The sequence below is a fragment of the Chiloscyllium punctatum genome, chromosome 44, assembly GCF_047496795.1.
Source record: "Chiloscyllium punctatum isolate Juve2018m chromosome 44, sChiPun1.3, whole genome shotgun sequence".
Taxonomy (NCBI): Eukaryota; Metazoa; Chordata; class Chondrichthyes; order Orectolobiformes; family Hemiscylliidae; genus Chiloscyllium; species Chiloscyllium punctatum.
Genome location: NC_092782.1, coordinates 39013084 through 39029618, shown reverse-complemented (window position 1 = coordinate 39029618; position 16535 = coordinate 39013084). Strand labels below are relative to the sequence as shown.

General features: G+C 41.2%; 1 protein-coding gene across 6 annotated transcripts in view; it reads left to right on the top strand.

The window, feature by feature from the left end:
- slc26a5 (solute carrier family 26 member 5) overlaps positions 1-16535 on the top strand; it is a 94564-nt gene that overhangs the window by 44123 nt on the left and 33906 nt on the right. For all 6 annotated transcript variants that reach the window (XM_072562688.1, XM_072562692.1, XM_072562691.1 and 3 more), the window contains 5 exons: positions 151-303; positions 1537-1619; positions 9600-9747; positions 10636-10749; positions 15398-15475. In XM_072562688.1, coding sequence (XP_072418789.1) covers positions 151-303; positions 1537-1619; positions 9600-9747; positions 10636-10749; positions 15398-15475 — 576 coding nt within the window. The remainder of the gene's footprint in view (positions 1-150; positions 304-1536; positions 1620-9599; positions 9748-10635; positions 10750-15397; positions 15476-16535) is intronic.

Genomic DNA, 16535 nt, shown 5'->3' with positions numbered 1-16535 from the left:
TGGGTATTCATTTTCTCTCAGCTGAGGGGTTCTGGTAGTGACTTGGTGCTTTGTTTAGCTGCTCAAGGTAAAATCACAGCTACTAGTTAAATGTCACATTTCAGCTTTAAGTCCCCTTTGTTGATGGCTGATACCTGTTTTGTGTTCCAGACTTTTATTGCTGTGTGTACTAATATTAAAAGAAGTAATATTCCATCAGTAATTCTTGGAGCAGTTTGTATTGTCTTCCTGCTGGTGGTAAAAGAAATAAATGTACGATGCAAACATAAACTTCCAGTTCCCATTCCTGTTGAACTTATCCTGGTAAGAAAATTCTTTTTGTTCCTTTTTTTTCTTAAGTTGACTTTTTTTTTTAAAGCTTGTATATTGGTTCTTCTGCCAAACATTAAAAATTGTTTTTTGGACCTGTCCACCTTTTATAGTCACACCTTGACTCAAATTATTTCCTTGTAACTCCTTAAGCATATGATTTATTAATTGGTTGGCGAGCTGAAACATAAAGGTGAACATGTAAGGCAGAAGGGAAGTTGTAATATCTCTTGATGGGCAGTCCTATTCCACTTGCATTCCTTTGCTTCTCTCCCCTACAGAAAGTGCAGTACTTAATATTATAGCCACAGTCTTAGGGTAGCAAACGCAATATCAATGCAAGTATTGTTATATGATCTGACAAAAAAAAAGCGAGTTGGTAATTTGTTTAGCAATATTGGTTAGGGTACTAGGGAGAATTTTTCTAACTTGCCATGACATCACAGAAAGATGTGATCTTTCAGTGTTAATCAGGGGGAGAATCAGGCTCTGCTTTAACAGCACAGCTGAAGATTGACCTTATTTCTGAGTTTCACTAAGAAAATCAGACTAGATTTGTACCAGGAATCAAGGTTACAGCTACAGAGCAAGTTTGTTGTTTCCTGTCAAGACGAGCAAAATAAATCCAACTAAATAGAGATGTTCAAAGTCACCAAACATTTTGAAAGAATAAATGATGAAAAATGATGATTTGGCTGGAGGTTCAGTAACTAGAGGACACCAATCACTGTCAAATTAAGTAATTGGCATGAGAAGTGTTTTGACACTATGATGTACGATAATTTTGAAATATTTAAATCTACAAGAGGGGAATGATAATGAAATCTAATTGGGCAGTTCTTTCAACAGTATCAATATAAGCATGATGGGCCAAATGAACTGTTTTGTATTATTCTATACTTAATTTTCTAGAGTCTGCCTTAACTTTAATCTTTTGGCTTTAAAGCAAGTGTGGCATTTCCTGAGCCACTACTAACACTGAACTTGGCCAGCTAAACAAGCTTTGGAACGCTCCAGCCATGCCTTATTCTGGTTTCTCCTTCCCTCCCACTGTATCCAAATTGCACCCCTATCTCATAATTCTTTGAAATTGGTTCTAGAAACCAGTCAGAAGTTCAGGCACAGGAGATTAGAGATGGAAACCACTTATTTTACTTTTTTATAGTACTTTTTGATAAATACCTTTTCCAATTAAAATATTGGTTGTGAATTTGTTTTTCTCTTTAGGTAATTATTACCACCGGTGTTTCTGCTGGGATGAACCTGCATGAGAACTATGAAGTGAATATTGTTGGTCATATACCTTCTGGGTAGGGAAAACACAGGGCTAATTAACCAAACAATTAATCTTTCAGAATTATGCAATACAAATCCAAATAGCCTATTGATTGCACACAAAGTCAAGGCTATGTTTTATTTCAGCATTGTTAAAAGCCATAGGTATAATTTGACCTTGATTAGAAGGGAGCAGGGTGTAGGGGAAAATAGTGAGTGTCAATGGGGCTAGACTTTTGATGCTCTACTAACCGTAGAAATGGTAGGTTGATGGTGAAAGAAAAACCTTTCCTGAGTGGAAGTGGGATCGGTGACGTACAGGATTTATTTGCATATGAGAAATTGGGTGAGAAGGTGTTGTGAGGACATTGGTTAATTCCAAATGGGAACTTGCTTTCAGTTATAAAGTTATTAAGGATCAAAACCATGTGAAGAAATCAGTTCAGTCATGAACTTATTGGATAGTGTGGCAAACCCAAGAGGCCGAGTACCGTACTTGTTCTCCTAATTTGTATATAAGTTGAGGCTTATTTTACCTTTGGTGATGGGGTGGGGATATTTCACATTTTGCTCAGTGAACAATTGTGGGGAGAGTCTCAAGTCTTTTAAAATAAGATGAATGAAGTTTTTGCTTCATAATACTGGAGGGGGAAGAGGAGGATGTCGTTTCCTTTTTAGGAGCAAAGGGAAGACAAGAATTCCTCATTAAAGATGTCACCCCAAATATATGAACCATTTGAAGAGTTAGCTATCCTAAATGTTACAGGTGCTGGCAAATTTTGTTTGCTATTACCAAATTCTACTTGAGTACTTGATAGCATTTTGGAGCATGCAAAACAAATTGCTAGTCATCTTTCCTCTGTGTAGCTCATGAGTTAGCCACTAATTGTTGTCAGAAATGCTCAGGTGTGGATTAATGAGGCAGAACCAGCTATTAGAGAGAGCATAATTTATAGGGTACAATTTTCCATGTGTGTTATGCATTTCCAGTCTGCTCAGTCATAAATGTGAAAAATCCCACCCCATCACCAAGGTAAGTAAATAAATAGTTTCATTTTTCAAATATTCATTACAACTTCTTGACTCAAGATAAAGATCCCACAGAAAACAATATTGAGTTAAGTTTTGTGTGGGCCTCATTCCATCAGCAAGAAATAAAAAAATAAAGCTATTCTGCTTGTAAATACCTAGAAAGAAGTGGCATGCAATAGCCTAGTGTAATATTGCACACAATTCTCTCTGGGACCACATTACTATTAATATTTTGAGACAACTCAACATTTTCGATATATAAATAAGTATCATTGTGTCAATATGTTAAGATTTCTGCCTTGCTAGTTGTAGAACTAGAGCAGAGGTGAGGATTTTACTTTAGAATATAGAACAGTACAGTACAGCACAGCACAGTACAGACCCTTTAGCCCTCTGTGTCATGCTGACCTTTTATCCTCAGTTAAGATCAAATTAACCAATGTATTCTTCATTTTACTATCTTCCATGTGCCTATCAGAGTTGTTTAAATGTCCTTAATGTATCTGACTCTACTACCAGTGCTGGCAGTGCTTTCCACACACACACCACTCTGTATAAAGAACTAACCTCTGACATCTCCCCTAAACCTTCCTTCCAGTCACCTTAAAATTATGCTCCTTTGTGATAGACATTTCCGAAATGGGAAAAGGTGTCTGACTATCCGCTCTGTCTCTGCCTCTCATCATCTTGTACACCTCTATCAAGTCCACCTCTCATCCTTCTTCGCTCCAATGAGAAAAGCCTTGGCTTCCTCCACCTTACTTCATAAGACACGCTCTCCAGTATCCTGGGAAATCTCCTCTGCACCCTCTCTACAGCTTCCACATCCTCATAATGGGGCAACTGGAACTGAACGTAATATTCTAAGTGTGGTCTAACCAGGGCTTTATAGAGCTGCAGCATAACCTCTCGGCTCTTTAAACTCAATTCCCCTGCTAATGAAAGCCAACACGATATACTGCCTTAACAGCCCTATCAACTTGGATTGGCAACTTTTGAGTGACCTATGGACATGGATGCCAAGATTCCTCTGTTCCAAGTTTAGGAGAAGATTTGTAGCTCGGGTGTTCGTTGTTGTGGTTCTGTTCGCCGAGCTGGGAATTTGTCTTGCAAACGTTTCGTCCCCTGTCTAGGTGACGTCCTCAGTGCTTGGGAGCCTCCTGTGAAGAGCTTCTGTGCTGTTTGCTCCGGCATTTATAGTGGCCTGTCTCTGCCGCTTCCGGTTGTCAGTTCGAGCTGTCCGCTGTAGTGGCTGGTATATTGGGTCCAGGTCGATGTGTTTGTTGATAGAGTCTGTGGATGAGTGCCATGCCTCTAGGAACTCATCCACAGACTATCAACAAACACATCGACCTGGACCCAATATACCAGCCACTACAGCGGACAGCTCGAACTGACAACCGGAAGCGGCAGAGACAGGCCACTATAAATGTCGGAGGAAACAGCACAGAAGCGCTTCACAGGAGGCTCCCAAGCACTGAGGATGTCACCTAGACAGGGGACGAAACGTTCGCAAGACAAATTCCCAGCTCGGCGAACAGAACCACAGCATTACTCTGTTCCTCCACGCTGCCAAGAATCCTGCCTTTAACCCTGCATTTGTATTCAAATTTGATCTTCCAAAATGAGTGACTTCACACTTTTTTTCAAGATTGAACTGCATCTGCCACTTCTCAGCCCAGTTCTGCATCCTGTCAATGTCCTGTTGTAACCTACAACAGCCCTCCACACTATCCACCATTCCTCCAACCTTTGTGTCATTGGCAAACTTACTAACCCACCCTTCCATTTCCTAATCGTTATTTATAAAAACTACAAAGAGCAGAGGTCCAAGAATGGATCCCTACAGAACACAACTGGTCACGCAGCTCCAGGTCGAAAACTTTGCATCAACTGCCTCCCTCTGTCTACTACAGGCCAACTAATTCTGTATCCAGACAGCCAAATCTTCCTGTACCTCATGCCTCCTTACTTTCTGAATGAGCCTACCATGGGGAACCTTATCAAACACCTTGCTAAAATCCACATAGACCACATCCACTGCTCTGCCTTCAGTGTGTTTTGTCACAACCTCAAAGAACTCAAATAAGGCTTGTGAGGCATGACGTGCCCCTCTGAAAGCAATCTTTTATCAAGCTATGATTTTCCAAGTTTTTAAGAATCTTCTCCAATAATTTGCCTGCCACAGGCATAAGACTGACTGACTGACTGCTTTGTAATTCCTAGGGTTAACCTTATTCCCTCCCTTGAGCAACGGAATAACATTTGCCACCCTCCAGTCATCTGGCACTTGTCCAGTGGACAGTGAGGATGTAAAGATCATCGTCAAAGGCATAGCAATCTCTTGCCTCGCTTCCAGTAGTAATCTTGGATATATCCCATCTGGCCCAGATACTTGCTAATCCTCATGTTGTTCAATATTTTCAGCTCCTCCTCTTTGACATCAGACAGTTCAAGCATATCAGTCTGCTTCATGCTGTCCTCGTATGTCAGGGCCCCTATCAGGAGTGAATACTGAAGCATAGTATTCATTAAGGACCTCCCTTACCTGTTCTGACTCCAGGCACAAGTTCCCTCAATCCGGATTGGTCCCTCTCCCCTCTCCCCTCTCCCCTCTCCCCTCTCCCCTCTCCCCTCTCCCCTCTCCCCTCTCCCCTCTCCCCTCTCCCCTCTCCCCTCTCCCCTCTCCCCTCTCCCCTCTCCCCTCTCCCCTCTCCCCTCTCCCCTCTCCCCTCTCCCCTCTCCCCTCTCCCCTCTCCCCTCTCCCCTCTCCCCTCTCCCCTCTCCCCTCTCCCCTCTCCCCTCTCCCCTCTCCCCTCTCCCCTCTCCCCTCTCCCCTCTCCCCTCTCCCCTCTCCCCTCTCCCCTCTCCCCTCTCCCCTCTCCCCTCTCCCCTCTCCCCTCTCCCCTCTCCCCTCTCCCCTCTCCCCTCTCCCCTCTCCCCTCTCCCCTCTCCCCTCTCCCCTCTCCCCTCTCCCCTCTCCCCTCTCCCCTCTCCCCTCTCCCCTCTCCCCTCTCCCCTCTCCCCTCTCCCCTCTCCCCTCTCCCCTCTCCCCTCTCCCCTCTCCCCTCTCCCCTCTCCCCTCTCCCCTCTCCCCTCTCCCCTCTCCCCTCTCCCCTCTCCCCTCTCCCCTCTCCCCTCTCCCCTCTCCCCTCTCCCCTCTCCCCTCTCCCCTCTCCCCTCTCCCCTCTCCCCTCTCCCCTCTCCCCTCTCCCCTCTCCCCTCTCCCCAAGCCTGAGGGGTTTTACTTAATCCAACCCACTAAAGTTTTCTTCATGCCCCCTTCCGTTTCTTTGTAGCTACCTCGTAACCCTCGACAGCCCAGTCTGATCCATGCCTCCTCGCTTCAGTGGGACAGACCTATCCAAAATTTGCAGCAAGTGCTCCCTAAGCAACCTCCACGTTTGTCGTGCATTTCCTTGAACAGCTATTACCACTTTAGGCACCCCAGTTCCTGCTTAATAGTATTGTAATTTCACCACTCCCAATTAAATACTTTCCCATACAGTCTGCTCCTCTCTGTGACTATAGTAAAGGTTAAGAAGTTGTGATCATGTCTTCAAAATGCCCTCCCACCAAGAGATCTGTCACCTGACCTGGTTCGTTGCCAAGCACCCAATCAAAGGTTGACTAGAGGAGATGCATGCAATCTACATATTGAGTCAGGAATTCTTCCTGGATTCACCTGATAAATCTGCTCCATCCAATCTATATTTGAACTAAGGAAATTCTAATCAATATTAGGGAAGTTGAAAATCGCCCATGATGACAACACTGTTATTTCTGCACCTTTCCAAAATCCGCCTCCCAATCTGCTCCTTTGTGTTGCTATTGGGGGTTCTGTAGAAAATTTGGAATAGTGACTGCTCCTTTCCTGTTTCTGACTTCCATCCATGCTGACTCAGTAGACAAACCCTCCTCAACGACCTCCCTTTCTGCAACTGTGATACTATCCCTGATTTAACAATGCTACTTCCCCATTCTCTTTTACCTCCCTCCCTATATCTTTTGAAATCCAGGAATTTCCTCTGTGATATCCAAGTCTCTGTAACGGCCACAACATAGAGCATGGATCAGTACTTAGAACTAAGTTCATTACCTTTATTCCTGATACTACTAATGTTAGAATGAACACACTTCAACCCATCATACCGACTGCAACTTTGCCCTATCATCTGTCTATCCCTGTTCACAGAGGCACACCACACTGTATCAGGCTGTTCACTAGTAACTCCACCCTCTGATCCATAGTTGTGGTTTTTATCACTTTGCCAAACTAATTTAAACCCTCCTGAAGAGGTCAAGGAAAACTCCTGCCCAGGATATTGGTGATCCTCCAGTTCAGGTGCAACCCATCCTCCTTGTACAGGTTCCACCTTCCCCTGAAGCTTTCCAAGTGATCCACATATCTGAAGCCCTCCTTCCCATACCAGCCCTGCAGCTACGTGTTCATCTGCATATTCCCTCTGTTCATAGCCTCACTAGCCCGTGGCTCCGGTAGCAATCCTGAGATTGCTACTCTGCTTCCAACCTAACTCCCTATATTCTCTTTTCAGGTCCTCATCTTTTTTCCTAGGTGTGTCATTGGTACCAATGTGTACAACTTCCGGCTGCTTTATCTCCCTCTTTTAAGAATCCTGTAGACTTGACCCTGGCATCTGGGAGGCAACATGGCATCTGGGAGGCAACATAACATCTGGGAGTTTTGTTTGCAACCACAGAATCCCTTGTCTGTTTCTCTAACCAATGAATCTCCTATCGCTATCCTATTCTCCCCACTTCTCATCTCAGCCACAGAGCCAGGCTCAGTGCCAGAGATCCGGCTGTTGTATCTTTCCCCTAGTAGATCATCCTTCCCAGCAATATCCAAACGGTATACTTATTTTGAGGGGAATCGCCACACAGGATCCCTGCAATGTCTGCCTATTCTCTTTCCCACTCCTGATGGTCACCCAGCTACCTTTTATCCTGTAGCAATTTGGGTGTGACTGCCTCCCTATAATTCCTCTCTATCACCCCATCAACCTCCTGAATGATCCAAAGTTTATCCAGCTCCAGCTCCGGCTCTGGCTCCAGTTCCCTAATGTGGTCTGTGAGGAACTGGAGTTGGTGCACTTCTTGTAGGCAAAGTCAGCAGGGACTTGGGGTGAATATAATCCATGAAAGGATGTTGGAGGTAGAATTGGTAGTAATTTTCAGAGGAAGTTGGGTGTATCATTGGAAGAATTATGGAGAAAAAGCAGAGGGATGGGAGTTATGAGATAGCTCTTTCAAAGAGCAGCATTAGCAGTTTGACCCAAATGGCTATTACCTTTGCTGAATCAATCTGTAGAGTATGATCTAGCAGTGGTAATATTTTTAAAGAATTTCAGACTTCCACTTTAGTCTGTTATAAGGGGAATGGAGCTTTGTTGACTTTGCTCATTATGCAATCAAATCTGTTGAATGATTGTGTTCACAGTAAGGCTTGCTTCCTCCTGTTTACTTCCAATTTTTAAAATTATTTTTCTGGTCTCTATATATGCCACTATATGTATGTAACTCAGCACTATGCAAATCAGCTATCTAGCTAATTGCACAATGCAGAGTGATGCCAGCAATGTGGGTTCAATTTGCATGTCACCATGAAGATTCTGTCGCCTTGACCTTGCCCCCCTCCTTCCGTTTTTAAACTTGTCACCAACTATCTTTCCCAGAGAAAGCAGCCTAATGAACCATTAGGGTTATAGTAATCTTCCCTTTAACTAACCAGGACACTGGAGAAAATGCTTTCTTTTTTTGCTTTTTGATAGTGTGTCATGGAATCCTATATAGAGAGTCGTAGAGTCATACAACATGAAAACAGACCCTTGGTCCAACTTGTCCATACCAACCAGATATCCCAACCCAATCTAGTCCCACCTGCCAGCACCTAGCCCATATCCCTCCAAACCCTTCCTATTCATATACACCTCCAAATGCCTTTTTAAATGTTGCAATTGTACCAGCCTCCACCACTTCCTCCAGCAGCTCATTCCTTGTATGAATTCAAACAGCAAAGGCAGTAACTATGCAGGTTCACTACTGTGTCAGTTATGCTGACTTGGCAATGCAGACAGGACTTGGTTTAATATCTCAGCTGAAAGGTGACACCTGAGAAAATGTTGCACTCCTTCAGTACTAAGCTAGAGTGTCAGCCTAGATTTTTGTGCTGAAGTCGCTGAAATAGGACTTGTACCTACAACCTTCTGTTTCAAAATTGAGTCACTGCTAGACCCTTTACAGTTTTGTCTGTACCCTGTGAATATAATAAAAAATAAATCTATTGTATTTCTATCCAAACATCTATAATTCAATTGGATAATTAATAATTCTCACTATTTATCCTTTATGCTATCATTCATTGTATTAATGCAAAGAACTGTCAGGACTCTTTTTCAGTTTCAATGTTTCTGTTAAAAATCTCTCAACACCAGGTTTCTGTTGTGTGTTCTCAGTTTTTAATATTTTCTGAATTTGCTTTTGCCAACTTATGCAAGATTGACTTCTCCTGTTGTTATTTAACATTTGGGGTCAGTCTCTGCACTTCAACACTGATCCTTGATGGTTTTCCTGAGATGTGATCAAAGACCTTTTTTTTTTCCCAGCTGAATTATCAGTTTTCTTATCCCCTATACATCAGCTAACTCTACAGAAGTTGAACCATTGGCTTGTAGACAACAAATATTAGCCAGGACACAGTTGTTCTGCTTTGTAAATGAATGGAGTGCAATCTGTACCCTGCTTCCTTACTAAATATTCTGGTTTTATTAAAATTAATATTTTCTGTTTTGTGAACTAGTGCAGGCAATCGCATCTTTGCCTTCTGTATCTGCTCATTAGTCCTCATGGTCACAAGTTATTTTGTTGGTATGCATTTAGAATGTGAAACTACAAAAAACAATGTCATTCTCAGAATTTTGAATGCTGAACAGCTAACTTTAGTGCATCTGTCACTTTTTCAGATTGAAGGCTCCGGTTCTACCTGACTTCAGTCTACTCTCCGAAATATTTACAGAATGTATTGCAATTGCAATAGTTGGATTCTCAATGACCATATCGATGGCGAAGATATTTGCTATGAAGCATGGTTACAGAGTAGATGGTAATCAGGTAATGAGAGCAGTTCTGTATGCCTCACCATTTTATAACTAATACTTTGGCAAATCTAACACTAAAATGATTTGCTAGTAATGGCACCTGAGACCCTGTTGGGGGAAATATTCATTACTTATAAAACTTTACACTTGGAAAGTTTTCCTGATCCCAGTTGCAGAAATGTATTTGGTTTATTGACTGCTTGTGTATTTGCCCTCTTGCAGGTGCAGGTATTTGTTTAGTTGGTAATGAAGGGCGGCACGGTAGCACAGTGGTTAGCACTGCTGCCTCTCAGCGCCAGAGACCTGGGTTCAATTCCCGCCTCAGGCGACTGACTGTGTGGAGTTTGCACATTCTCCCCGTGTCTGCGTGGGTTTCCTCTGGGTGCTCCGGTTTCCTCCCACAATCCAAACATGTGCAGGTCAGGTGAATTGGCCATGCTAAATTGCACTTAGTGTTAGGTGCAGGGGTAAATGTAGGGGAATGGGTCTGGGTGGGTGCGCTTCGGCGGGTGGGTGCGCTTCGGCGGGTCGGTGTGGATTTGTTGGGCCGAAGGGCCTGTTTCCACACTAAGTAATCTAATCTAAAGGGTTGGAAAACTGCAATAAGACCAAAGCAATCTTTTAAAAATTATATGAACTGGGATTTTTTCAGTAAGAATGCCCTTCTAACGCTTGCACTGGAATAGATATATTCCAATACATAATCCGACTAGAATATTTGTTACCTTTCAATATTGCTATAATATATTGATTCCTAGATAATATGTCTACTTTCTTTTAAAGTGGGCACAATTTATGCAAAATAACAAGATAGGTTTTTTTCCCCATTTGAATGTTTGTTGTCCACTTTATCCTCTATTGGAAAATGTATGTAAATTTTCTTCAAATTTTCTTTCTCTAGGAACTTATTGCATTGGGTATTTGTAATACTTTTGGATCCTTTTTCCAAACATTTCCTGTTACCACCTCAATGTCCCGAAGCCTCGTGCAAGAGACCACTGGAGGAAAAACAGAGGTATAAATTTGCAGCCTGTACTGGTCAATGTCAAGCAGTAACTAGCTTTAAGATAAGCATGTTCTTCTTAAATATTTATTTACATGCTAGAGAATAGTAAAGTATAAAATGTTTGTTTTTATAGGGCCTTTATTGATTTGATGATCTTTCGGCATACAAGACCATAAAACACTTTTTCTACTAGTTGATGGTTTTTCTATATGCAAAGTAGGTTTATGGGCTGCTTTTTGTGCAAGTGTGGAAAGAGACCAACAAGTGCAGGCTGGACAGTAGTGGGCTTCAGTAAACAAACTTTCGTTTACAATTTTTTCATTAATAAAGCAACAGTCATTTTGGTCATGTATACATCCCAGCATGTCTCTGGGTCTAATGAATATGTAGATGAACCTACCACTATATTCCCTCCAGTATGTTCTCATTTCATGTCTAAAAGTGTCATCTTAATACAAAATTTAACTAACATGAATCCCATTTAACTTATTTCTAACCTCTCTATCTCCCCCAAAGTTTGTTGTTCATGGATTCAAGTCCTGTAGAGGGTATATGATCTACTTTGACTATATTGATTAGAGTGATATAGAAGAATGGATGTTCTGTAGACTGGGTGGATGAGAGAGACTGCTTATGCACAGTTAACAACATCTCAGACATGGTATTTGAAGTGGTAATCTGTGACTTACAGTAGCCAAATGAGAACTATCCTCTTTCTACAAGAGACCAAACAAAGTCCGGAAGATACCTATTGAGTTCAATTGTCCTGTGATTAATTTTGTCTTTGGATTGCCTGTTTCCAATGCACAGGGAAACTGGTGCAGCTCAGTTCTGGGAATCAAACCAATTGATTTTATATAGTTGACTGCAGAGGAACCTCAATTATCTGAAGGACACAGGCAGGAAGTATTTTGTTTGGTTAATTGAATGCCGGGTGAGTGTGTTTAGCCGAGTATTGGGACCTTGCGATCTTGCCAGATAATCCAATATTCAGATAATTGAATGCTGGATAGTCGAGGTTACTCTGTAATCCACTCTGTAGTTTGCAGCCTCTACTGTGAGATGTGGGGTTTAAGGTACTATCCAAAGCAGAAAACTAATAATTAGAGGCCATCTCATAAAGTATGACTCTGTAGTCAAGTAGTGCCAAGATCTGGCTAGCATTCATGGTCATAAGTATCTTCTCTACTTGTTCAGCATCTGTTGGCTTGAGGATTGTCTGGAAAGACTGTCAGTTTCTGACTGAGTCCATCACCTGAAACATGAACTGTTACACTCATGTGAGCATCTTGGTTATCTCCTTGACAGTACAAAGGACATTGAAGGGTTTATAGTTACAACGTGAAAGACAGCAGTCAGGCCCACGTAGCTGTTTGCATACCTTTGCTCCATCTCTGTCAAGAAGCAAGGTACAAAGTAAACTTTGGATGGCCATTAGAAGAGGCATCCACTCTAACTATAGATGATTTGAGGTCATAATGGTCGAACACATCGCAAGGGACCGGCTGTTTAATCTATTCGGATTACCCCATCCTGCTGAACTCCACACTACCATTGACTTTTGCTGATCTCTTGCAGCTTCTGAGATGAAAGCAAGTTTTGAGAAAGATTTTACCCACTTATTAACCATGCCTAGAAAATGCTAAATGTCTAAAACCTACTTGGGTTTCAGAAAATCGGTGGTCACCATAGTTTTCTAAGGGTTGACATCTGTTTTTGGTAGTGACATGGTCAAAGAACTTAATGATTTTGCTGAAATGTCTATTTTTCAAGTTGAGACCAAACTCTGCAGGGATGTTAAAACCTCTTTAGATTCTGTTATCATATTTCTCAGGTAGCCCTTTGGATCAAAATATCCCCATTTTATTTCCCCTTCAGAAATTGTAGACTTAAGACATTGAAGTCATAGAAAATGGCCCATTATATCCATGCTGATCAAAAAGCTACCACCCAACTAGAAGTATTGCCTGGGGCTAGTGGTATGCTCAATGCGAGTCAATTAAAGCAGTAGCAACCAAATAAAGTAATAATTGTGGTCAGCAGCTTGGACTCCTAGACCAGTGGGAATTTCTAGAAGCAGCTGTTGGCATCCAGTTTAGTGAAAAGTGTACAAACTGGTAAGTTTTTTTTTGTTTGACTTTCATCAACTGACTGTCTTGAGTTATTTTAAGTCAACACTTTGCTCCAAAATTGAACAGCTTTGTCAGTGATCAAGCTGACTGCTGAGTAAGCTTCTTAACAGGGAAATGACAACTGTTTGCAGCTGATCTACATTACTACAGCTCTGCATTAAGTTTGACCAGTAACTGGTGCAGGACATTTCTTGGGGTAAATGAGTATAACAGCTTAGTTTTAGTTTGAAGCTCTTGTAATCCCTGGCATAGCAATAGAATTCCTGCTGAAAAGGTACTCCATTTATGTTGTCCAGAAAGCTGGTGTGTATGCTCTACCAGAACTAATGGAACACATGCCTACAAGGAGACTTTTTATTGACAGAGGGTTTAAGTAACCTGATTATTGTAGGTAGGAATAGTTTCGAATTGCTCTTTGATATGCAGCCTGATGCCGCCAATCCCTTGTAACCTGATGTCAGGCAGTTGGAGGTGTACAGTAAAGTCAGCCAAAATGGTCTCTGATCATAACTGTATCTAGTGTTAATTTGTGTATCAAAATGTATAACTTCCAAAATGATTAGTTCCGATTTCATCCTTTTAGAAACTGAGGAAAATACTGAGTCACAATGCCACTCAGTTGCAAGAGGCCCACTTACTTTCTAAGCAATTCCATTGCTTCTTTGAGCATCTGAGACATTTCCCTTTTTAGTAACCTTCAGACTTTTTTTTGATATACTGTATTATATACCTTTAGTCCTCATTTTCACTCAATACTGCATTTCTAGAAAAATTAACAAACCATCCTAACTCCTGATATATTTGGATTTTCAGAAGGCATTTGGTAAGGTATGACACGTTAGTTGCTTAGAATAGCCCATGCAGTTTGGAGGCTATATATTAGCATGGGTACAGGATTGGCCTGCTATTAGACACAGTGCCTCAGTGGTTAGAATTGCTGCCTCACAGCACTAAGGGTCTGGGTTTGATTTTAGCCTCTGGTGTAAGTTGTATGGGGTTTGCACACTCTCCCTGTGTCTGCATGGGTTTCTTCCGGGTGCTCCGGTTTACCCCCACAATCCCAAGATATGCAAGTTAAGTGAATTGGCCATGCTAAATTGCCCATAGTGTTTAGGACTGTGTAAGTTAGGTGCACTAATAGGGGTAAATGTAGAGTATTAGGGTAGGGGTGGATTACTCTGCAGAGGGTTGATAGACTTGTTTGGCCAAATGGCCTGCATCCACTGTGTAGGTACTCTATATTCTATACAAAAATTGGGATAAAGGGAGAATTTTTAGGATGCCACGGATGGGGCCACAATTATTTACAGTGTATATTAATGATTTGGATAAAGAAAGTGATGTAGAATAGCTACATTTTATGGATGACTGTAGGTGGAAAGGTAGGTAGGGGAGAATGATATTCTGTAGAGGGATGAAGACGGATGGAATATAATAATGGAAAATGAGGTTATGCACTTTGGCAGGAAGGAAAGAGGAGCTGAATAATACTTGAATAGAGAAAGACTGTAGAAAGCTACGGAATAGCAGGGTTTTGGAGTCTTTTGTTCATGAATCATGAAACTAGTATCCAGTTCAAGAGTTATAGGGAAGGTACATGGAATATTGGCTTTTTATTTTCAATGGAACATGAAAATTGCTAAAAGGTCCTGGTCAGACCACAGCTGGAATACTGTGAACGGTTTTCTTGGCCCTTATCTAAGAAACGATGTCTTAATATTGGAGGCAGACTAGAAAATGTTCACTATGCTGATACCATATGGTATCATAAGGAGAGATTGTGTAGATTAGGTCTATATTCATTGGAATTCAGAAGGAATGCGAGGTGTCCTTAATGAAACAAACAAGATTCTTGGTGAACCTGACAAGGTAGATTTGGAAAGGTTGTTTCCTCTGGGGAAAGTCTGGGAATACTGGGCATATTTGTAGAATGAGAGGTCACACATTTGATAGATGAAGATTTCTTCTCAGAATCCTGCAGATACACTTTGTCACGGGACTGCTGAATCCATATATGTATTTTCAAGACTGAGACAGATTTTTAGTCAGTAGGAGAATCAAAGTTTATGGGGGAAAAAGCAAGAAAGTGGAATTGAGGGTTATCAGATCAGCTTTGAGCTCTCTAAGGATTAAGTGGCCTACTTTTGCCACTCTGTCTTATAGTCTTAGGTATTCAATCTGTATCGCTTCCACTTTTGTGTTTAAGTCCTATTCTTTAATCATACTAATTCCAAAGACACTGGATTTTTGTTTGTTACAATATAACTAGAATAAAATGCACTATAAATGTTGCAACAATCTCCTGTTTTAGTTTTCGTGCTTTGAGCCCAGAAACCTTTTTTACTTAAGCTCCCGTTCATTAACTTATTGAGGCTACTGTTTGGCTTCTCTCAACTATTAGAGAGTTATGATCTTTTGAAGCTAACCACATGACAACCTTAATTCTGATGGGAAGGGTGAGGGAAAAATACTTTATTTCCAGCCCTTTTTTAAAAATTTAATTTGTTCTATTTTCGTTTTTGTAGATTGCTGGAGCAATATCTGCTGCAGTTGTGTTGGTGATCCTTGTTTCTTTTGGTTTTCTCTTCGAATGTTTACCTCAGGTATGTCTAGGATTAGTATTTTCATTATCCTTTTTATACTTGTTTCCAATATGCCTATTTAAAATTTTTAAAATCCTCCTTTCTTCACCTTCAAATATTCTTTTGTCCTTCTGTCTGCCTTGGCCGTACAAACATTTGCTTTCTTAAATCTAAACAATATTTTTACTATTGATATGTATTTAACTGCTAACAACATTTACAGTTTGTTTGTCCTTCTCCAGTGTTTGTGCATGCATGCTTAGTAAGTGTTAATGATCTAGATAGGAGCCTTAATTTTCTTTCAACTGTGATGATGACTTAAAGTAATTCAGAAGGGTTTATTTTAAACAAGTTGCAGCCTTAATGGAGTTTGCTACAATTACTTGATCTACTGGCACAGGGTTAGCGGGTTGAAGGGCCTGTTCCTGTGCTCTATTATTCTTTGTTATTTGCTCTTTGTACCTCAGCCCTACTTCTAATTGACGTTACACTTCAGTTACATTGATCTATGTTCAAGTTGAAACCACCACCTTTGGAAAAGGCTGAGAGGAGAGTCAATAGAACTAGTCAAAATATGAGGAGTTTGGGTGTAATAGGAAAAAAAAGGTTCCTGTTAGTGGAAGGATCAGGTACAAGTCACAAATTACCCAAAGCAATGTAGACATGAGAAGAAACTTTGTCATACAGTGAATTAGTGCATTATAGATCCTGCTATCGGAAATGTAATGGAGTCAGGTTCAATTGATGCATTCATAAGACAATCAAATTATTATCTGAAAAGGAAGAATGTGAGGGCTGCAGGAAGTAGGCTGGGGATTTGAGACGAAGTGTTGCTGCTACAGAACTAGCACAAATAATAGAGTCATGATCTTTTGAAGCTAATCTTCTATGGCGTAATTCTGTTTGCACATCTGTCTTGATTTGACGTTTTGGTATTGAGCAAATTGGTGTATTTTATGATCAGTTACTTTAAATTAATTTTAATTCCGTTCATCTGGTGGAAACCACATGAGAACAGTTGAATTGAAGTGAGAAACTTACCCAGTGATCATTTGACTTTGTGGCGGACTGCAAGTTAAAA